Here is a 25,561-nt window from a genome sequence, read left to right on the forward strand (position 1 = left end):
TTAAATTTTGTAACATAGTCACGCGGTCACCCTGTATATATATATATATATATATATATATATATATATATATATATATATATATATATATATATATATATAGTGGCGGATCCAAGGTGGGAGCTATAAGGGCTATAACCCTCCTTGACGCTCAGGTTTACACTGGATAAAATGGGCTTCAATCCTGCTTTACACTCGATAAAACGGCAAACTATGGTTTAGCCCCTCCCTTAATCATATCCTGGATCCGCCACTATATTATATATATATATATATATATATAAGAAAAAAGTGAATTCTATCGAATTGGTTGATTCCCGAATGTCATAGGGGTCATGGATTGTGTACCTATACCCATACTTTGTCCTTTTGGAGCACAAGCAGAACTATACAGAAATGAATTAGGGGTTATTTCATTAATAGGGATTATGTAAGAATCAAATTCTGTTAAGAAGAAGTCGGAATATTCATTTGCAAGAATTTCTTTTTTATCAATACACAAATCATTTCTGATGCCAATATGAAGATTTTGAACGTGGTAAGCCATTGGCTGAGTTCCACGCATGATGCACGCATTTGAGACAATAGTAGAATTCTCCAGAATTGGAAAACGAACAATATAATGGGTTGCTTGTTGGAGATAGTGGATATGCTCTCTCCAAACATTTTATGACTCCTATGTTTCGACCTCAGACAGGAGCCGTAGGGCGCTACAATATAGCTTATGTTGTTACAAGATGTGTAATAGAACGTACATTCTGTGTTTGGAAGAACCGTTTTCAAATTCTCACTAAAACAATGAGGTATAAACAAAATATGTGTGGGAATGTTATTGAGGAAACTGCAGTTCTGCACAACTTTGGAACAGAAGTAGATGTGTTTCACCCTGATGCTGTGCAGTGTTTCTTTCAAAAAATGTCCCGGAGGGAACACTTAGTATTCGAAGGGGATCATATTATTTTTACATGGTACTATTCTATTTATTATTATGTTATAGAAGTATTATTTTCGTCTCCTCCCGGAGAAAACTCTCAGAGCTTCCGAGGGGCAATCCCTCCCCCCTCCCCGAAAAAAAAAAAAAAAAACATGTCTAGAAGAAACACTGGTGTTGTTGATGTGAATGGCATCAACCAATATGCATTTCAGCCAGAAGCAGATGCTGTAGGACAAGCTGTCAGAAAAATTATACCTAATTTGCTAGTAAAATAATAAATTAGTATAAATACTTTTCCTTCTTAAATGAATAAATAAGGCACTGGATCGTCACCACTGCAGTGAAATGTCATCCATTTTATTTAAGTATAATTTTAGTTATGTTTCTTTTTCTTTCTTTTCTTTCTCCTTTATTTTGCAATTAGGGGATTAAGATTTTCATTTTATTTCTTTCTTCAGTACACAGAGTTATACAATAAAGATGTTTTGATTATTTCTAAGAAAAATAAGATGTCTAGTTTTATAACTTCGCTGATACAAATAAATATTAGAATGTGGTAATTAGAAAATTAAATGTACTGATGCTTAAACACAAATATTATGTCATGTGAAAAACAAGAACATATTAACCATTGGAAAATATATCAAGCAAACAGAATATGTTTCATACATATATTCACATTCATTTATAAAAACATAAATTTCTGGAGCACATTGCCTGAAGAACCGGGACCTGAAGTCTGTTCCATTTCGTTCTTGAATTCGTTCTTATTCATAACTTCCATTTTAAGGTTATGGTCTTCCACGATTTCTCTTTGTCTTTCAATTAACAACATTTTTGTAATATATTCCTCTCGTATTAAACGGATTTTTAACGAATGAAGCTCGTCTGCTTTTTCCAACAACTTGCTGTTCTTCACTACAATCGCATGTTCTCTGCCTTTTTTCATGGGCACTTCTGATAAGCTTCAGCTCCCAATAGGAAACGAAATGCACGTGCTAGCAGTGGGCAGAAATGGCTTACTTCTTTAGTAAAAAGGCGTTACTACTTTAGTTACAACTAAAGAAGTAAATAGAAATTGAGCTCTCCAACAGTTACTAAAATAGTATATTACTTCGGAAGTAATTTACTAAAGTAGTCCAGACTAAAGAAGTAAGTTACTACAAGAGTAATTTACACTAGTTTGGTGCTCGCCACCCTTAAAGTACCCAATTTGACCCCAGCGAGACATCATCTATTTTTTATTGCATTAAAAAAATATATGCTGAAATGATCTTCTAGGAATGCTTCTATAAGAGTCACTTGAATAATTTTGTACATTTAACAAGTATCGTAGAATCTAATTTGTCTTTTTATTTACAGAAATGAAAATGGGATCAAAATGACCCAATCTTGATCAATCATGGAATAAAGGAGTTTTCAGTAATATTCCGGGGGGAGAAAAAAAAATTTCTCATCCCGCCAAATGTAGATTGCGCTGAGGGCATGGCATTTTCGTGCAAGCGAGTTTTGTCGCCAACCTCATTTTGTTAGTTTCTCTTATGTGGTACATTTTCCTCTTTACAATAAATGTTCATTGCTTGTATTGTAACAATAAAATATCATTTGATCTCTTTACTGGCCTTAGAGTCTCAAAAACCTATGGGGTTAAATTGACTCCATCTTGGGCATCTAAGTAAAATTTATATCTTGGTACTCCAAAGGTTAATGAAGGTGAATGAGAATTGCTGGTACAAAAATGTGGAAGGAAATGGGAGAATACCAAGAAAACCCAGGGACATGATGCTGTCCACCAGAAACTCACATGGTCTGAAATCGAGCCAAGAACGCATGACGTCAGAGGTGAGCACTTTGCCACCGAGCCTGTTGGAGTAAACAACCTACTACTATCATTCCTTGTTAACTGAATAAAAAAGGGCAACAACGGTCTGATATTGCTATTATCCGTAATTTTGACACTATGTCTGCAGTGGTTAATATTCACAATTTTATCAACAAAGAGGTTAAAAAGAGCACTGTACATTTAATCAAGGACGTTACCAAATCTGATAGTGTAAAATACCTGTAACTGTGAATATACATTATAGTATATTTTTAGTTTAAAATCAGATTTTGAAATTGAATCAGCTGCTTCAGTTTTTGTCTGTTGTTTCTAAAGCCCATCAAATCGACGGATGAGTGTGTTTAATTACCGAAAGAATGCACATTCAATATTTTGAAAACTTTCCTCTAAACACGTCTTACTTTTTGCTTGTACTATTTACCGCAACTGCTTAGATGAAGAACGCAGTTTCAAGGCTCATAATGGTCTGGTCTCTTCTAAATAGTTGAAAAGTGACCAGAATTTCATTAAAAAGTAACTTTAAACCTTGATGCCAAACTTGAGCATAAATTGAATTTTTCGCAAAGTTGGTAGAAGGCTTCGTTCTCACTATTTCCTTGCCCATTTTGAGATTACATAGCCATTTGAGTCCGTTATGGAAAGCCATTCACTTCTAAAATAGCACTTACCCATTATTAACAATCAATGTCACTAGTATACAACACAGCGACTATAGTCTAACCTGAACCACCCAACTGCTGTGGGGTGGGAGAAGACAAGGCCGAAATCTCAAATCAATCAAGGATCCCCGCCGGGCGCAACACCAAATTCACGACACCCTCAACCAGTCTCAACCATCTCCCCTCTGCCCCGATCCCAAATTTTATAGATCTGTGATCCAGGTAGCAAACTGTGATTGGTTCAAGGTATAGAAAGGATCGCGTCGCTAGTGCGTGAGGGCACATCAGCTTTATTTTGCAAAGTAGAAACATGAAATATATTAGTTCAATTGATAGAAAAGATAAGCAACAAACAACAAACAAACAACTGCTTGATTATCACAATAGACATGAACAAAACTAGGATTATACAAAACAACAGCAATGGCTGCTGCTAAGTATTCCATAACAAAAATGGGGTAAGATTTTTGAAATTGCACTTAAACTAAAATAGTACCATCATCATGAACCACCGCTATGGAATTGGGAGTGGCGTCACACAGCAAGATAATGGGTGTATACACTGCGGGAGGCCAAATTGGTCTCGGTACACTACAAATACGCGAACAAAAATAATCGGCTAATGGAAAACAGGTCTGATTTAACACTGCCCAGGCTAATGGGTATGACATATTGATGAGTGGAGTACACCAGATAATATATCCTGCTAACACTTGAACACGTTTGGATTTAAACATATGCCATGGGCATGATTTTACAGTGTCGAGATAGCGCTCTTGTATAGATATTTGGCTGTTGTCAGGATCCAGTTACATTCCTATATATAGGTGAGAACACGGACAGGTTGTAATATAGATTTTTGTAGAAATCAATAGTTAAACTACAGAAATGCATAACAGAATGTTTTGAAATATTCAAATTTATCACTTACTCTAAGAAGAACATACAAGAAGCATAATACAAGACGAACATGATGAACAGCACAAACACACACACAAACGTGGAGCGAAGCGTTATTATTACGAGAGAAAACTAAAAGACAATTACAATAGAAGAAAGAATAGACACAGAAGAGCTCTCAAACCCAACTTGAGAGCTTAAGCACCCACCACCCACCTACTGCGCTTTAGAAAGAATAAAGGCTACAGTGCGAATAAATCTGACTTGGTTCACATGGCAGCAAGTACTGAAGTTTTCAGAAGAGTAATAAGTAACAAGTTTCTGCCTTTTTCCATTTATTTTTATAATATTTTTCTTAGAAAACTACAATGCAAAACAACTCACACGAAAAAATGACTTTACCCTCCAAAAAGGTAACTTTAGTGACAAACTTGAAAAAAAAGTAACTCGCTATGAGCCCTGCAGTTTCATTTCTTAGTTGAAGGTTAAAAATTATTCTAATTTATGTGTATTTTGGATATGCAAAATTCATTTTACATTACATAGTACAAGAGACAAAATATACATAAGAAGTTTAGAAGAATAATTTTGCAATCTTCCACTAAGACAGGTAACTATTCTTTATATAAGCAATACTAGTACGCAGTACAAGATGATAATGTTCCGTAGTAAGATATAATGTAAGAAAGTCACAGAAAACATGAGTTTCGCTCGGTGTATTTTAGACAGAAAGGCTGTCAGCAAGAAGTGTATTTCACTAAAGATTATTCCATCTAAGCTTTACTACACTTACCTTGGAAACAATTTTCCCCCGTGAAATGAAATACCGCGAAATCTGATCAAAGAAGGCAGCTGCTTCAGATTCCACAGACTGGATTTCTGCTAAAGTATCTTCTTGAATGGAAACTCCAAAATTGTTTCCATCCTCAATCTTGGGAATCATAAAGGATATCCACATTTTCAACTGAAAAGATATAATAAATATATGCTTAGATCGAAAAATAAAACATCATAATTTTTGGAGCATTACTTATCTCCATTGGAAAAAGTGAGTGTAATAACAGTAACCTTAACTTTTTTTTTTAAAGCAATTAGTGAATCAAACTATAAGCTTGTACTTACTTCACGTAACCGCAGGGACGGCGTTAAGGGTGGGCGGGCCCACCCGATGGATGGACTCGTTCACCCATCCGCCCACCCCAACATAAGTAGAATAATGAAGGTGACATTCTGTACTTCAAAAGCAATAGGTATTACTTTCGATTGTAATGTAATAGATTCTAGGACTCTGTTTAACCCTGCAAGGAACAATGATTTTAAGACAGTGAGCAACACTCATGGGATACCAGGTCACTGATTCACGGATGGACACCACATGTGCTCAACGTCACCTGCAGGGCTCCGCGAAAGCTTCAGTTGTGTGTAAGACTGCGCTTGTCTGAACGACATTTAGCCGGCGGGGTTGATATTTTTAGGGTAGGGACATACCGAAGATACATTGCGATCGAGGTTGAGGTTTAAGTCGCGCTCGCTACCTCGATGTCTAGGTCACGATGCGAGGAGGTCGCACCTTCGCTGTTAAGTTCTGAGTTTAAGGAGAAACATTGCTGTGACGCATATGAAATTATTCCGTCAGTGCATGAAAATCACTACGAAACCACACTCTGAAATTGAAAGGAACAAACAGTTTATAGATAGAGATGGACGCGAGACGAGATAGAGAAATGCCAGTCTCGTCTCTTGTTTCGCAAAAATATTTGAAATAATGAAATATTTAAGTTTTTACTTTCCACGATTATACCAGTTAGGCTAAAGGAGACGGATATGATTACGGAGTACGGAGGAGTAATTAATGAAATGGTAGAATGAAGAAAGTCGGAGGAAACGGGAGAATCACGAGAAAACCCACCACGAGCACGGTGTTTGTCCACCACAGTCCACACGGCGCGAGCTGGGATCGAACCTGGGACCCCAAGCACCGGAGGTGAACGTTCTACCACTGAGCCACCTTCTATAAGGCCAAGACAGCTGTTTTCCACATCCTTCTTACTCCCCTATTTCGGTCTGAGCCTTAGCTAACTAAAGAGTATAGAAATTAAAACTTAATTATTGTCAAAAAAATGTCTACATTGCCCAGTTCTCATTTTCATTGTGCGCCCACCCAGCAATTAGGTCCACCTCTTTCCGACCACCCCATCAAGCGTTTCTGGCGTCGTCCCTGCGCAACCGAGTCATTTAGCGACAAAAATTTAAAAGAACGAACTATATAAAGCATTTTAAACATAATATCGTTGGAGACAAATACTTTAACTCTTACGTTCTGTAGATTCGGTTACCTTTTTGTCGGGGTATATATATATTATTATTTTTTTTTTTTCTTATGAGAAATGAATTTTCATGGCGTTATGGTTTACATCTGTAACCTTACAGGATTTCCCCCATGCCATCGACAGAATTGTGACAGACACTGGTAGATGTTCAAGGTTAGATCGTGCTAGTTCCTTGATAGCTAGATGGGACGGCAGTGTCCTTTCTGCAAGAGAATTCCCTGTGGTCTAATTAGAGATAGGCGAGGGGAAAAACCCAATGGGGGGAAAATATATTTTGGGTTTAAACCTTTTTTTTTCCAAATAGTATGTTCCCACCTAAAAACTGGGTTTTTATTAATAAAGTAAAAATATGTTATTTTTAGTTGATGTTTATTGATCTTAATTTTCAGAATATTTACCACAGTAACCTACGTCAATTTTACTCACTTCTTTGAATCTGGTGACATTGCAATCATTCACTTATGCATGATGTAAAAGTTGATCTGACTATGTAGTCAGTGTCATTTCTATTGCTGATATTCGACAAACGTTTAGCTCGAATGGGACTGCGGAAAATCGATATTATATCTATTATTATATAGAATTATATCTATTCATCTACTCTCTCCCTCTCTCTCTATTTTATATATATATATATATATATATATATATAGAGAGAGAGAGAGAGTAGATGAATAGATATAATTCTCTTAGGAAACAAACCATACAAGCTAGACAAACGCAAACTTTTTACTGGATAACACAAATAACAAGTAGGGACCTACACCATTCTAATACAAGGTGGTCTGACGAAATTGAGTTGAGTTGATTTTAGTTTAGCATCCCTTTCAGCAACGAGGCTATATGAGAGTGGACGTACTGATTAACGTGGAATCCAAACCACATGAGCTCCGGCCGGGAATCGAACCCGGGTCTTCCGCACCAAAGGCGCGTACGCTAACCGCTTAGCCACGGATGAGCTCCTGACGAAATTGAGTATCACTGCCAATTAGGGATGGCCAGACGGATCCGGATCCCGGATCCGAAATTTCGGATCTTGGATCCGGATCCGAAATTTTGGATCTTGGATCCGGATCCGAAGTTTTGGATCTTGAATCTGGATCCGAAGTTTCGAATATTGGATCCGGATCCGGATATTCGGTTCCTGGATCCACAAACGAAATTTCGAAGTTCAGATTCGGACTCCTGTTTTGAATATTTTAGGCCTTAGATTGAGACCCAGAACTAAAAAATCCATATGTATAAAATTTACTGGGTGAATTTTATCTAACTCAAGTGGGAAGACAATTCAATTTAAATGACAAAAGATTACATCAAAATCTCATTTTTACATTTTTCGGGGTTAGACCACTGTTGCGCACACCCCATCATTTAGTCTTTAGTATATCTTTAAACGTACTACAAGTATGCCACTTTCATCTCAAGTCAGTAGTTGTATAGATCTGCCTTTTGTTATATATTAATCAAGTTAGGATTAAAATTCAATTGTTTGTGAGACCTATGATAATATTTTCAGAACGAGTTATAACGTTGAAAAACTGCATAGTAATGCTGCATATTTTCTTTGTGCCACATTGGAATTTAATGTAGTCTATGTTATACAGTCGGCTCTTATGATTAATTCAATGACCTGAACTCCTGTAGCATTACGCTAAAATCATGGATGTCTGAATTTTCGTCATCATTTCTATTTTTTTTATTACGAGCAAAATAAATATCATAAGCGGTATTTTACATAATACAGATAGACGCAGATCAGTCAGTTGATAGCTTAAAGTTTATAGCAAAAGCTATACATTTCTAAGACACTGGCGGCCTTGGGACAAAATCCATGGCTTTCCCATAAAATCTTAAATCTCTCTATATAAAAAGGGCAAAGTCCTGAGTGACTGAGTGAGTGACAGTTCACCGTACAGGCCAAATCGCTTAAGCTACAAACTTGAAATTTGGACAGTTTATAGGCTTTGTGACGTAGAATACCACTAAGGAAGGACTTTGTGAAATTCGACAAGGAACGGGGGAAATGGGGTGGAAAATATTGATGATTCTTGACGTTAGATACTTCAAATTTGGTATTTGGGTTTCTCATTGAAAATAATTTGATACTTGTTTAAGTGCTTTTTGATATTTAAATTAGAAGGGGCAGGGAAGATATAGAAAGTAAAAGAGCGGGTGGTAATTGCAATTATTATAATAATATGCCTATATCTCGGAAACTTAAAGGGTTAGAAACATGGAATTTGGTATTTTGACTTCTCACTTAAAATAATTAGATACGTATTTCAACGTTTTTTTTTAAATATATATATATATATATATATATATATATATATATATATATATATATATATATGGCCCAGAAGGGAAGAAAAAGGGCGAGAAGAAAATTAAGTGGGGATTACAATTATTGTATTAATATGTTCAATCCTTTAAGGTTAGAGACTTGAAATTTGGTATTTGCATTTCTCATTGAAAATAATTTGACATGTGTTTCAGTGTTTTTTGACGTTTTAGTAAAAAGGAAAAGAAAAGAGATGGAAAGGAAAGAGGGTGGGGATTGTAATTATTATAATAACATGTCGATATCTGGGAACCTCTGAATGTTAGGAGCATAGAATTTGGTATTTGGACTTTACATTTGAAATAATTAGGTATGTACTTAAGCGTTTCTTGATGTATGTCTTAGAGGGGAAGAAAAGGGGCGGGGAGAAAAGACTTTTATATCTCGGAATCCTGGAATGTTAGAGAAATGAAACTTGTTATTTGAACAAAAATGCGTTATGAAATGAAATCCTTGAGTTTTACGTCCGACGCTTATGCCGGTTAGGGTAGACAGTGATTATGAGAAATAAATGAAATGAAGAAAGTGGGAGGAAACGGGAAAACCCACGAGCACGGTGTTTGTCCACCACAAAGTCCACACGGCGCGAGCTGGGATCGAACCAGGGACCCCAAGAACAGGAGGTGAACGCTCTACCACTGAGCCACCGCGCCCCCTTAAAAATTCGTTATGTTTGCAGGCGTATGATGTGCGAGGCCGTAGACCGAGTAAATGTGTGGGCTGGGGGGAAAGCCCCCATGTACTCGCACTGAAATTCGGTATGTCTCGGGATACCGGAATGTTATTACATACAATTTGATATTTGAACTGAGATTCGGTATGGTTGTAGGTTTACGAGGTACGAGGTCATAGGCCGATCAAATGAGATATCAGAGGTCTAAGGGCAAATCCCCAGACATTTCTTTTTAAATTGATTATGATTAGAGGCTTTTGTGGTGTGAGGCCCTAGTAACGGGGGTCTAGTGGCGAAGCCCCCAACTAGCCGAGGTCTATTAAGTATATAAATGTATTTGCGTAATGACTGGAAATTGCATGTATGCCTGTGGACAAATTGCATAAGTAGCCACGGGAAATGACAATCCTTTAAGATAAAAATTTTAAAAAGCTACCAAAATGTACTCTTGAATGAGTTGTATATTATGTTTGCGCAGGGGCGAATCCAGAGCGGACTCCTGGAGGGGGCGGTTGGGGATGCTAGCAGTGAAAAATTACTTAGATGATGTGAAATTGCCACAAATTACTACTAAAGTACACTGTTAATGGCGGCGCTTAAAGATTTACGACTTTTCGCCCTCCCCTGCATCCGCCTATGTGTTTACATGACTTATATAGCTCCTTATACAACCTATGCAGAGTTAATAGTAGTGGATTACTAATTACAAAGATACGTGTTACTGCTCGAGGCCCCATATGGTATTTTGTATACACATACAGTACATTAATACATTGATTTTGATACATTAATTGCCATTTAGAACTTCATCTCTACTACAATTCTTAATTCTAACTAGAGTGATACGGTCACAGAGAAACGTATTTTTAAAGAAAGAAAAAAAGCTCATCAAGAGCAAGAAAAGGAAGTTGCTCCTTAATTTGATTTGATCTATATTTTATGGGCTGTTCTATTAGCAATGGCCTAGCCCATCACGACTAGGAAATGGCCTCATTCAGTGACCACAATAACTCAGAAAGAATTAGAAAAGTAAGCAGCCTGAGTCTAATGAAGAAGCTTGGGCTTGAGACTAAGGTTTCATCCCAGCATTTGACTAGTGTTACAGAAAACAAGGGACAAATTTCCATCAGGACGACCGCTTTAAAAAAGATTTACTACTTTTTCGGTCAAATATTTCCACTAGAATCGAATCTGACAATGAGATTGCTCTCACCTAAGTCGACAGTTTTACTTAATCAAATTTGGAGTAATTGTGACATATTAAGGCACGAAAACCAAATATCAACAGAATGAAGAGAACGCAAGACTGTCACACAATCAGATACCAAAAGTGTCTTAAAATCTTATTTTAAGCATAGGAATGAAAATCACTGTCAATAATTTCGAAAATGTTGCTGATTCGGAACACCCGAATTTTCTGACACGGAGTTTCGGATCCGGATCCAAGATTCGGTTTCTCGAATCCGAATCCACGATCCGAAATTTCGGATCCAGATCCAAGATCCGGTTTTTCGGATCCGGATTCAAGATCCGGTTTTTCGGATCCGGATCCAAGATCCGAAATCTCGGATCCGGATCCAAAAATATCCGGATCTGGCAATCCCTACTGCCAATATCTTAGAAACAAATTATTCAAGATATATAGTTGTCAAAAAATATTGGAAAGATCATACTCCAGAAATGAATTGACAACTGTTGATAATGGTATGTATACGTTTGACATTTAAATAACCCTCACAACTACACTCATGTGGTTCAGTTCTCATTCTTGATATCGGAGCATTTGAGATTAAGAAATAAACGCTATTATACTTTGTTCTGACTCTCTTAGAGATCATATGTTTAACCCAGGGGTAAAAGTGGATCTGAAAAGGTAGGAGGACGGTAGGTAGCGGCATCATGTCACGCCGTCCCCCAGCGTTCCCCCTCACTTTTAACCCTGGTTTAACCTATAGCTATTAAACTAAAATTTACTTTTCCTAGGTATAACTGGGTAAAATTTACTGTTATGTTTGGCTATAACAAACGGTTCTTCGAACTGGAAATATTTTAACAACCGGTTCTAGCGAATCTGTGCGAACCGGCTGAATAGCACCACTGCTCGTACATACGAAAAATATAGGATTCTTACCGTTTTATGTGTGTGGCAGACAAGTTTTCTTGATTTTTCCTAAAGTTTACATAATTGGCGTTTCACTAGCTAACTAAATCAAGCTAACCTAAGCTAATACCCATAATCGGAAGTCCAGCTATGATTTACTTTACAAATTTGAAAAAAAAAAAAGTATTCATATTAAAAAGTACTTAGTTATTTTTTTTCTAAAGTCAACGTAATTTTAAATGACTTAGAGAGAAGTTACGGGCAGTGCGGGCTAGCAAACCACCGAAATCTACCAGAAATTAGTGATAATTGTGATCGAAGGTTCGTAGCTTGACCTTATAATCATTATTTATTAGTCATTAAACAACTTTATGCTACAATAGACTGTCAATCAATACACAGTTGCAAACTTTACAAATAATACACTATTATTAGCATACTTGGTATTCTCTTATTTCACACAAAATTCATTTGGCTTAGATTAAGTTGTCTCCAGTGATACTTAGTTTGACTCGGACACGTGGCATTTCCATAGGCTACTATTTTTGTCTATCGTATCGTATTTATAATGGTTTTGAGAGGCGTCCTAAGCAGGCCCATATTTATATATTGTGCGCCCCCTGTGATCTAAATAATTTTCCGACTCCCACACAAACTTATGTCTCAAACAAGGAAACAAGCCGTGATTTTGCAAACATATCAACCTTCGCTGAGTAGCAGTTTAGGTATTACAAATTTTAAAAAAAAGTTACAACGTAATTTTGAATGTTCTAATTTTATCAGTGATTATGATGTGGATTTCTGCCAGAAGGTAGGTGTTTGACCCGAAGGTCCCTGGGTAACGTGAACCCATGGCAGTTTGCCGTAGTAGTTCACAAAGTTCTTTTGCTCAATTCATTATACTGGAGCGAATTAAACATATTAACATATTTTCTCGCACTTGCACGGGACTCTGCAGGCTGCTACCTTTAAATATTAGTTTATTGTCAATCTTAAAAGGAATTCCAAAATTTTGCAGCCTCCTAAATTCTGTCACCCTGTGCTCGAACACAGAATAGCACTTACGTAAATACAGGCCTGGTCGTAAGTGATAAACCCTGAGAAATTTTCATAAAATTGTAACATTTATGAGAACTGTATTATTATATTCTGAAAGAATTTGTTATTTTTTCCATGCCAAAACAGATACACTTATAAATAAACGATATGTGTAGATAAAATATATTTTTCTCGTTGTTACACGAAAAAAAAAAAAACATTTTCCCAAAATGGGGAAAACCCCGAAAAAAAACAAATATTTTCCCGGTTTTTTGCCCATCACTAGGTCTAATACATAACTATGCACGCAATGGACAATTTTATAAGTACGAATAAGAGTAAGCAATTACACGGATCCGCCAACAAGGTGTATTCGCACCCGTTCAGAACCATAATTAAAAATCATATAAAGAAAAAGCCGAGAAAATTACAATGCAAAAGAATACGAGCACACCGAAACAAAGAGAAAACGATAGACAAATATCAGCATATAGCAGAAGGTAAAAATAACTACTCAGTTTGACCAGATACACATAGAAGATGATATTGGTTAAAACAATGACAGATTAATTTTCTTGACCGGGGCTGATCGGCGAGAGGTGTACGTGACGTTCGCCCTGATTATTACGATACAACCGTAAATAAGGAAATATAAGACCATGAACAAATAATATGACAAAACAACACCAAGATAAAGTGAATCAAAAAGCAATTTTAAAAAAGTAAGAAAAACTCTAATCAAGTACGGAAAACACGATTAAAGATATCCATACACAAAGCAGATTAAATCACATGCAAAAGTTGGGTGTTGTACATGTATAATCCTCACGGGTCAAGGAATAAAATGTGTGATCGACAAGTAGTAATCTCAGGTCGAGTGGGATGTTGTAACGCAGTTGAAGCCGAGCCAAAACGGGGCAATCGACAAAATGATGATGAATTGGCAAGAATGTACCACAAAACGTAGAATTCGGAGCTGGAACCTCATGCAAAAGATATGAATGCGTAAGATGCTTATGTTCAATCTCCAGTCGAGTTAAAATATTTCTTCCCGACAAGACAATTACAAACTAGAGAATCACATAATTGTCATTCTTGCGAAAGAAAAAAAAATTGAACGCCGGATAAAGATCAGTGCAAGACAGGAGCATCAGGAGTTTAATACCATGAAGAGCTCGATCTTTTGCTACAGAACCCGCCTGCTCACTACCAGAAATACCCACGCGGTTGGTGATCCAACAAAATTGGAGAACGGAACCAGCAGCAAGTAGAAATTAGCAATTTAACAGAATAGGTTGAACTAGCCAACATTAGTGAGGCTGGTATAAGAGCACTTTTGGAATCAGACAGGATCAGAATAAGGGCAATAGTAATAGTTACAGTGTAATCCACGGCTTGAATAATAGCAAGCAGCTCAGCACTCAAGATGGATATAAAGGAAGGTAGGTGGTATCCATTGCTGGCATGGAAATGGAGAAATGCACACCAACAGAACCATCTTGTTCCGAGTCATCTGTATAAAAATGCAGAAAGTCGGCAATAGGGCGAAACTGGTTTGACACTGGTGTTCGATTGTGGTAGATTTAGAAAACGCCAGCTGAAATGATGTATATGAGGACAATTTATATGCCAAAGCGGAATAGCAAGAAAAAGGATACAAAAGGTCGGCTCAGTAACAGACAATTCATTCACAAAGTCTAATGCACGAATTCCAAAAGATCTGGAAACACGAGGACGTGTCGCATACCGGCGGTAACAGTCCCCCCCCCCTCTTCAAAAACTAAAAAAGAAAATTGCTTTAAGACGTGCAAAGTAACGGAGGATCAAGTAACGTTTTCGATGTTTAATGGAAGGATCATGTGCATCAATATATTGTATATATAGGGCTTGTACCTGAACCCCTCGCACAAGAAATAAGCGCTACCAATGAACCATTGCTTACCCATTATAATTTATTATTCATCCTATTCTCTATGTTTAGTACAATTTGTTAGTTACGTGATTAAGATTTGGCGTTTCTTTTTAAACTATAGGCTACTATCGGACGGGATCCGTACCATTACTAGGTTTTGTATCCAACGCAAACACCCCAACCGAAAATCGAACCCAGAAGCACGCGCATTAGTCAAATTATAACCTCACCCAAATCCTCACTGTAACAATCTTAACAAAGGGCATCGCTGGAATAATTCACTGATTCATACGAAACAAGTGACCTGGAATTTTATACCGCCTTCTGTTCGTACTTGGCAGAATTCGTAATTCTTGAAATGTCATGTTATTGAAATGTATATAAGTTTTTAAAAAAAACAACTGTTCTAAAATACTTACAAGGTTCGTATCTTCTACCAACTGACGAATGTGAGGCTTCACTGTGTGAACTAGTTCACAGATATGCTTGTTGCATGGAACTGTTCCCGTAGGAAGGATCATCACTTTCGTTCCAGGGATTTCATCTGTATTGTCATACTTCCACTTCTTACTAACTGGCTGCTCCACGTGACTGTAATTACAAAACTTAACAATGAAATAGACTGGCTCAAAGTAAGACAAAAGATTGATTATAGTGTGAACATGTTATACAGGACAATCAAAAAATAGGTCTACCTGTTATAATATGAAGAAATGATTACCGAATGAGACTACATGAAATTAAATTTCTAGTTTAACATTGCATGTTTATGTCCTATCAACTAAATGAGAGAGATGATTAACGAAAGTAAATAATACCAGGGACCCGTCGCACCAGAGGTGAGCGCTCTACCACTGCCCCATCGTACCTCAGAATTTTAACTATCTTAGGAATGCCATAATGCCTTAGAGCTTCCTCGTGGCTAAGCGGTTAGCGTACGCGCCTTTGGCGTGGGAGACCCGGGTTCGATTCCCGGCGGGAGCTAATGTGGTTCGGATTCCACGTTAATCAGTAGGTCCACGTCTCATATAGCCTCGCTGCTGAAAGGGACGCTAAACTAAAATCAACTCATAATAAACTATCTTAGGAATGCCGTTTATTAATACGTCAAACAGACTTTTTCATGACAAAAGACCACTACGAGTGACAAAAAACTACGTAAATTTACTATTATAAAAATAAATGATCGAAACAACTACATTGACTGATTTAAATGGTCTACACCAGCCATTTCCAACACGAAATTGTATGACGTAAGCGCGCGGTTTTGTAATCTGACAACAGCCTATGGTAAAAGGAGCGATAGAAAGATGTAGGTAAGCAAGTGTTGGCTGGCAGTGAATGTGCAATCATGGATTCAAGACTAGTATAGTGTGAGGATTGGAAGAAGATAGAGACAAGGATGTCTATTCAACATTTACAGTGGATGTTTAAGGAAGGAAGCATTAATGGAGATTGGAGAGCAGATCATTAACAAGATTAGGTATGCACATAATAGATTATAGATAGAACCGAAGAAAGACTCCAGGAAATGATTAACGAAATAATTGACACGAGAAAACTATATGGAATGGAAATCAACATCCAAAAATCGAAAGGCACAAGAATATCCCGTAGAAACGCACCGGTACGGGTCAAAGTAGAACAAAAAGAACTAGAAGAGGTCGATAATTTCAAGTATCTGGGAAGTATTTTGACGAGAGACGCTTACTGCACTAAAGAGATCAGGTCCAGAATTACCATAGCCAAAGAAGCATTCAAGAAGAAAAGCTCACTCTTACCTAACATGCTCAATATTGGACTTAGGAAGAAGTTGGTCAACTCCTATATATATATGGACAATTGGACTGTATGGTTGAGACATTAAGGAAGTTAAAGAAATATTTAGAGAGCTGCGAAATATGGTGTTCGACTAAGATGTAGAGGATAAAATGGACGGAGAGGGTAACACATGCAATGTTTTAAAACGGATAGGAGAGAAGAAAACATTGTTAGCAAGAGGCCAATTGGATTGGACACTGTCTTCTTCACAACGCCATAGAAGGAAAGATGAAGAAAGAAAAAAAAGCGAGCAGTAGGAGGAACACAAATGCTCGATGATTTGAAAAACAGAAGAAAATATTGGGAGTTAAAAGAGGAAGCTGAAGATCGAGAAACGTGGAACAAACATTTCCAGGTCTAAACCTTGAAAAATCATTAATCCCAGGACCTGCCAAAAGATAAAATACTTAATAATACTGCAAAACCATCGACTATGCTATCAATGTTCTTGTTTGCCTGGCACCACTGTCTTTTATCAACGTCAAGCTACCTTCGAGTTTCTCCTCCAACGAAGATGAAAAGCAAACTGTCACGTCACAGATCATTCAGCTGGAAATGACTGGTTTATATAGACACAGAACATTAATATTCACTGTTAACTCATCTTTTTTCAAATATGGAACTCACAGCGGGAGAAATGAACAATTCTTACCTATTAACGATCACGGGATCTGGAATAGGCACATTGAGGCTCTGATGAACCTCTGACAAATCTTTTCTGTTGAGCTGTGAAGTTTTCAGTAAGCCATCCAGCTCGATTATTTTCTTCGGGAAACCATTGATTACCAATTCCTCCGCCTGGAAGAAAAAAAGAAATTACGATGTTCTTAATTTTAGGACAAAAGAAACTGGACACTAGAACCTTTGAAAGAACTGAAATTCTGATTGAAGCTCTTCGATTTAATGAGTTAGTAGAAATTATAATTTTTTGTATTGTTCTAATTGAGTGTCCACTTTCTTTTGCAACCCCTAAAGATACAATAGATGCTTACATCAAATGTTATCGATGTTACAATGTGTATAATTACCAAGTAATCCATTAGAATTTTTAATCGGTTCCGGAATATTCACGGAACATTTCTTGAGATATCGAAGAATCCAAACGCTACATTTTCCTTATCGATTCAGCAACTTGTTACACTTTCTGTTAACACAATCTCTACTTAGATGTTGGGAGAACAGAGCTATGTAATTATCTACACATCATTCTTACAAATATGAGGTATAAAACCGAACTCGTCACTTCAATCACTTTCTTTAATGTTCATTGTGATATAGAAAGATCGGAAATATGACTTTTTAAATTTGACATTCGATTAATGTATTACTGATCTGACAGTTATTTCCTTCACTTCACTTTTGACACTGCATTGCTTCTGTCTTTGAGAATGAAGTTATACTTGTAAGTTTGGAGATCCTATCGCAAATATTGTTTACCACAATATAAACTGCACCAAAATACTTCAATATACGTAATAAAGTGAAGTTAAACGAAATATAAGAATGTTCTTCGATTAATGGTTGCATTTCTTCAACTCATACAGTCTCTCTCATTTTCAACGTCGGGTTGTATTGTTAGGAATACCTACTTACTAACAACAAGCTTACAACACAGCTAGAATATAAATGTACCTCGTAGCACTATTTCGGAATTACTACAACTATTAATATGTACTTAAAAGTCAATAGTAGCATAGTAAGCCTTAAACTGACACCTCAATAGTACGTAAAATTACTTTGTCCCGGCAAAAGTACATGTATTGTCACTATCGAATAGAACCCTCGCTTTTACGGCCACAGTCAGTCTTCTCTCGCTCTTCCCCTACCACCATTTCATACCCAATAACCTGATGAACCACAACACAGAACAGTAGCATGCTAAACTTAAAATTCTTTTGCCTGTTCACAATAAATTTTCAGTAATTAATAATGTTACTCCCATCTTTAATATGGTCACTATGCGAATTAAATGATTTTTATGGAGGGATGACATGTATTTGAAGAAAAATTACTGGCATTATCCCTTGAATGTCATTTTTTTAAAAACCAAATTTCATGTAGAAGGATTGGTTTTTTTATTCAAATCTTTCCAAAGAAAGATTTAACTATGGAGTTGAATGATGGCACGCCATCAAAAAGATTACATAAGAGAAAAAAAATCATAAAACGGCAACTAAAGACATTTTGCGTCCCGTGGGCATGTTTCTCGGTACACACTGCACGATTTCCTTAAAAAAACGGAACGTTCGGAAACCCTATTTTATATGATTTCCTCTAGCGGCCTAGTAAACAGGTTGGTCACCCCTGTTATAGTGTGTCTTTTTAGTGTGTATTCTTAGGTTTTCAATAGAGTCCAACAAGTAAAATGGAGATTACCTGCTTAAACAAGCTATTTGTGTCTCAATTACTCCGGAAATGGCCCTTAAAGTGTTATAACCTTGATGGAAATTTTGCTTTTGATTATATTGATTATAGCGCAGAGTTCTAATAGCTAGAGACACGATTTTTTGGTGACACGCGAAAACGCGAAATGTATCAGTTTTGTATGAAAATGTGTATACCTAAAAGATATATATCTTTTCACTATTTGTTAGGTCATATAACGCTCGCGATTAAACGCGAAATTCTGTCGAATTAGCAAAATTTGCAACAAGTCTCGATATTCCACGAAATTTAGGCAAAAGTGACAATTTTTCGACGCTTTTACGATTTATTCATTGCCATTATTTGGCAATTACTAGCAACGTGATGAAAATAAACCGCTATGAATTTTTGAAATTTTATACGCAGTTACAAAATGAACTCCAAAAACACTCTACTGGTGAAATGGATAGTGTGGAAGGAGTGTTGCGGGGTATGTTAGATGAGCATTCGGAAATCGCTGGAAAGTGTCTCCAACTAATGTACATATCAGTTGCGAATGTTGATGTGGAGAGGGTTCTCTTTTCTTACAATGACATACTTACCGACAAAAGAACAAATTTAACACCAGAAAATATTGAAACAATGCTCGCGTATTATTTGCATAAGTAAACTGTGAACACAAAGTTATTTTTTTTCTATTAATATTCTCTCTGTATGTATTTTTATTCTCCAAATAATACTTTTATTCAATGAGGATGTTTAGTGTTATTTTATAAAAACTCAAATATTGTTTAATATAGTTACGCATGAGTTCATGTCATGATGATTGATGAATGGAAATTAAGGTGAAATAGTGTTCTTACATTGAATTTTTATTCACCGACTTTATCCCGCTTTACGCATATTTTTATAACGGAATTCTTATTTACCACAAAATCGTGCCTCTACTAATAGCAAATACCCTCCCAATAACCCACAAGCAACTTATCTATCTTAGCTTAAACTTCCATTTTAATAGAATTGATCCCATAGAGAAAACAAAATCGCGTCAGAAATGTGAATGATGCCCTGCTTGTTCCTGCACTTATAGATTCAATTGTATAAAATTAACAACCTACAAAAATAAATAATCCGAAGCTAAACTTTAAGGACACTTTGAATCTCCGAAATTTACTTAGTATATGGGATGATATCCAATTCTTGTTTTATTATTATTCAAATTAATATTTTCACTTTTCCCTTACTTTTCTCATACCGGTACTTCATTTCGTACCACCTATCTTCTATCTTCCTCCATTCTTGTTCATACACATTTCAAAGGCATTTTTATTGCTCTTTAGCAGCGTTTAAGAGTAAAATACTTCATACAAAGAAATCAAGTGAATCTTTCTCGCAACTCGTTTTCAAAAGATCCACAAAATACACTTTCCTTAACAACTTAAGGAACTAAATTCATCTATGATTACAAATATTAACTTGGACTAACCTTGGTATACGTCTGTCATTTAGTAACTGCCGACATTTTCAATGGGAACTCCCATCTTCCTCAGCGTCTTAAAGCACTTACTGCACTCATCCTATTATTTATAGAATCGGAGTGCTTCTAGTTCAAGGTTGTTAATGGTGACGGAATTGATAGGCGTAAATTAGTTCTACTGGGTTTTGGTTCCAATACCTAACCGATTTTTCTGGAAAAGCGACTCCAGGTGCGGAACAAAGACTCGGTACCGAATTTTTTTCTTCAGAAAATCTGTTCTGCATCGAAACAGATTTTCTGGGAGAAAGCTTATTGGATCAGTTACTGGAATCAATATTGAAATGCAAGCGAAATTACAGTGAAATAAGTTTCTGTAACAAAATTTTTTTGTTGTTTTATGTGGTTCCCTCGAATTAGCATTTTACAACTGCTCACCATTGTCCGCAAATTGTAACGATATTTGCGTATAATGATATAACAGTTTCAGAACATAAATCAATGCGACTTTGGTTTCCTATTTCGTGAAGAGAACCAATATGACGAAATGCATTTCGGTTCTCTTTCAACCGGAACTCGAAACGTTTTCGATTCCCTTACCACTAACAACACTCTTTTAATTGATAAGAAAAAAAAATCGGGTCAAAAAGTGCATATCCCTAATACTATTTCTATTCAAAATATCATAAGAAATTTAAAAACAATGTTATCAACCTTAAAACAAAATAATTAAATTTAATTAAAAAATCGAGTTAGCCCATCTATTCCGAAGGTACTGACAAATTTATGAGAGGAATGCACGTTTTGAGCCCGATCAATCATTAAACTACTCTTTATGATTCTAAATGTCACTATAATAATTCTTACACACTTAAGTCTAACGAAATAGAAGCAAATCCTACGCAACGAATTACATTTCCATGGACAGGGTCAGATGTTGCTAGCTGCATCAACCTTACTTACATAACTACGGCAATACTCCAAAAAGTAGATATTAAAGGGTTTATCAACAGGAACGTGCCACCAGTGCTTATATGTTCTTTTGAAACCAATCAAATGGGGGCCGCAGTGGATCAGTAGTAAGAGAGTTCACCTCTGGTGCATGGTGTTCTTGGTTCGATCTTAGCTCGCGCCAAGTGAACTTCGTGGTGGACAAACACCGTGTATGGGTTTTCTTGGGGTTCTTCAGTTTCCTGCCACTTCTTCATTCCACCATTTCACTCATTTCTCATCATCACCGTCTCCTTTAGCCTCGCCGGCAAAACTGTGGAATGTAAAACTTAAAGATTTCATTTAATTTTTTGAAAGTAATCAATAGCATTACACTTTAAAGATATTTAAATGTCCTCCTCTGCTATGGACTTTGAAAGTACAATTAAGCACACACATTGCGCAGTAAATTCATTGTAGTGCGCTTAATATTTATTTTCAGTTCACTAACTGTTCGTGGCATATTCTCATTGACCCACGATAACCCCTGAAAAATAATCAAGGAGGGAGATAATATTGATCTATGCAGCACGTTCACATAATTTCTCAACCGAAAGCATCTGGGAACTTTTCGAGCAAAAAGCCCACGGTCTGCGGAGCTGTGTGCTAAGTTTGAACTGTTGAATTTATTCAACCTAAATGAAATGAAATCTTTGAGTTTTACGTCCCACGATTATGCCGGTTAGGCTAAAGGAGACAGTGATTATGAGAAATGAAGGAAATGGTGGAATGAAGAAAGTGGGAGGGAACGGGAGAAACCCGAGAAAACCCACGCACACGGTGTTTGTCCACCACAAAGTTCACTTGACGGGGGCTGGGATCGAACCCGGGACCCCAAGCACCAGAGGTGAACGCTTTATTCAACCTAATTTGCCACAGACTACTGCACACAACTGTCAGTTTAATCTCGCCAATCTAGTCTGTATTGCCAGAACACAATTTCGAAGTTTTGACGTTCTTATTGCTAAACCCTTTACACCTAGATGTCATTAAAATTACTTTTAAAAAAAATACAATAAATCTCAAATATCCAAACACACAAAGCATTCGAAATTACTAAGATTGCAATCGCCATAAAGTCAATATTATATTTTATTAAATATACCAACTGCTCCAGCTAGTGCTGTACGTAATTTAAAAGACTACAGCAAATAATAACTAGGTGACAGACGAATGTTCCATCGGCCTCACCTGGGTTTTCACACTGTCCTTGTACTCCTGTACCTGAAATAAAAAGGGGTTACACACAGGTGTAGTTTTCATGTTTACTAAATAAGGTAACGAAGTAAACATACTTCAGGAATTTGCTGAAGGATGGCTAATGATTATAATAAAATCTTACCTTCAAATATATCGAGCAAACCATGCCTATTCTTGAACAAAATGATAGAAGTGCCAATTTTCGATAAGTGCTACAAGTAATACTATCTCCAAAGATGTGCCCCTTTAAAGCACTGATAAAATTACAATATATAAGTAAATGAAAATGATTGCAACACTCGATCAAATTTAGTTTCCAACTGATCAATATCAATAGAAATGTTTTTGAACAACAAAACCATGTATTGAACAGAAGACAGTAAAACCCTTTTTTCTCAAAGAAATATTCAATACCACTAAACGCTTCAGAAACTCATTTGAAGATGTAATCATAGCCTTATTTGTAAAATTCCCTTATATTGGAATGTAAATGGCTTATCTCGCTTGAAGCTGTCACATCATTCATATCTTGACATTTTCCATGACAATTTTTGTCACATTCGTAATAATTGGCATCTCTAAAATGGCACAAATGATTTTTTTTCTATAAAATCACATCATCAGTTATATACAAGAATACGGAATAATTACAAACTTACAATACAGCAAATCCTTACAATGTTTTGATGGACATGTGAATATTAAAACACTAAATGACTATATGTCATGTAATACATTATCTCTTAACGGTAAGTTTTACTAGTTTTTCTCTAATAATTATTCCTCTGTTATATCCATTTATATAACCTACATTATTTATCTATCTTACTTTGTGCTTAGAATGGGCATAGGCCTGCTTGAAAAAATATATATAAAAATTAATTATAATTTATCGGAAGCTGACATGGTAAAATTTCATAAAAAAGTACGATTATTCTGTTCTTTCAATTTATATATCATGAAACAATTTGCATGCGAGGAAAATCTTTCAGAAGAAAAAAATCATGGAAAAGAGAACTGATGCAGTTCAGTAGGCTGGTAAGTATGAAGTAAATCTCCAAAGCTGTACATATTTATATAGTCACATGTGTATTCTTGTACTTCTTTTTACCTTTTGATAACAATGCACACTTTTGTATACACAGCAAACCAGAAGCCAGGCACCATAGTCAAGGCTAAAGTAAACAAAAAGATCATGACCTCCAACTTCTGAAATTTCAATTCTGTAGTGACAATCCTTGAACTAGGAAAAAATCTCCTTTCCTTTTCTCTGGTTAGAAGTAACAGAACTAAAATTTCCTACAATTCAAGATACAAACGGACCATATGGATAGGCATAACCTTTATGAAAACTGCAGCTGCTTGGGATTCTTGTTCAGGTGTTTAGAGGCTGGTGTGGTACGCAAGAATCTGGTAACAATTTGAGCCTGAAAGTTAATATGAGTCTTATTAATTGTATCAGTTATTAGATCAGATTCCAAGTAAAGAATCTCGAATTTATAAATGTTTATGAGTGTCTGATGAAGAACACAGGCTTAAAATACTACCAACGGAAGAAATTACATTCTAGTGACTTAATCCATGCCACAAATCACGATTTCATCATCAGATTTGCTGCAAGAAATTTATTTAGGAAGTTACATAGTAATAAATAAAAATATGTTTTAATCCTACGGTGCATGACTTCTGGTTTAATTATATAGCTATCTAATGTTTCTTTGCTTGTACTCAGATACTTCATAGTAAACTATTGTTTTAGTTGCTAGTTCAGTGGAAGATTTCTGAAAAACAAATTCTAGAACTCTATTGAACATTCTAGCTCTTTCGAAAGTTGCATCCCTCTAATAAAATATGTGACAATAACTTCGGAATGGATGGGCTGTCTGTATACTTTTATATACTTAAAGTGTGTGCAAAATCATAACTTCCTTAACAATGTCTTTCACTAACAGTGAATGAAATCATTTCAGTTCATATTCCCGCAAGTTAAAGGTGGCACACTTTTCTACTTACACCAACTACACACAGTAGTCAAGTTAGTTAATCTGTTTACAAGTTCGAAATAAGAAATTGTAAAGGAGGATATCGATTTTGCTATTAACTATATTGTATTCGCAGTTTGAATTTTATTATTATTGATTACTTTTGATATACTACAGCATTCTACACTAAAGTTTGGAAATATTTGTTGGGTTCGAAGAAATAAAACAATAGTTGTGTCTATGTACTTCTTAGTTTATAGTTTTATTATCAAGCAATACACACATTAACATGCTTATCACTGAAAGAATTCAACTTTGAACAAACTGTAGCTTTTAGTTACATGGGTGTTCAACCATTGAAGTAATATCATTAATTTTACTTAATGACGTAATAGAATGCACGCTACTAATTCAAAATTATAATTATACTCACTTAAGCACACAAAATAGGAACGGCATATCAATGCTATGTTTCAATGACATTAGTTATTATCTTCATGCGTGTATTTTTGAAGAAATTTCGCTTTTTGTAGAACTAGATATTTTGATCAGTTTTACTGTAACGGTATTAAAATTTCTTGTCAAAAAGCACTCCTTACTCTTCTACAGTACTTTCAAAAACAATATAAAAGATGAAATCTTTTAGTTTTACTTCCACGGTTATGCCAGAAGACGGTGATGATGAGAAATGAATGAAATGGTGGAATGAAGAAAGTGGGAGGAAACTGGAGAACCCCGAGGAAACCCACACACGGTGTTTGTCCACCACGAAGTTCACTTGGCGCGAGCTGGGATAGAACCAGAAGTGAACGCTCTACCACTGAGCCACCGCGACCCCCTTTCAAAACAACAATCCATCATGTTTAATTCCTCTTTAGTATTTTCAAAATCTTGTAGATGCCTGTTAACTGAATTTTTATGAATGATCTACTTCACATATTCACCTTATCTGAACTGGAGATCGGTATTAGTATCACTTCAAATCATTTGGAAATTACT

The 25,561-nt window shown here is 36.1% G+C and overlaps 1 protein-coding gene across 2 annotated transcripts in view; it reads right to left on the reverse strand.

Moving 5' to 3' along the window:
* The window catches only part of REG (proteasome regulator gamma), a 37,984-nt gene that overhangs the window by 4,762 nt on the left and 7,661 nt on the right, over positions 1 to 25,561 (reverse strand). The window contains exons 2-5 of one of the 2 annotated variants that reach the window (XM_081741493.1): positions 22,572 to 22,604; positions 17,205 to 17,350; positions 15,151 to 15,322; positions 5,130 to 5,300 (exon numbers count right to left, since the gene is read on the reverse strand). In XM_081741493.1, the coding sequence (XP_081597619.1) occupies positions 5,130 to 5,300; positions 15,151 to 15,322; positions 17,205 to 17,350; positions 22,572 to 22,604 (522 nt within the window). The remainder of the gene's footprint in view (positions 1 to 5,129; positions 5,301 to 15,150; positions 15,323 to 17,204; positions 17,351 to 22,571; positions 22,605 to 25,561) is intronic. The other variant, XM_081741494.1, reaches the window with a different exon arrangement.

Source organism: Thermobia domestica, chromosome 15 (genome assembly GCF_964235325.1).
Source record: "Thermobia domestica chromosome 15, izTheDome1.hap1.1, whole genome shotgun sequence".
Taxonomy (NCBI): domain Eukaryota; kingdom Metazoa; phylum Arthropoda; class Insecta; order Zygentoma; family Lepismatidae; genus Thermobia; species Thermobia domestica.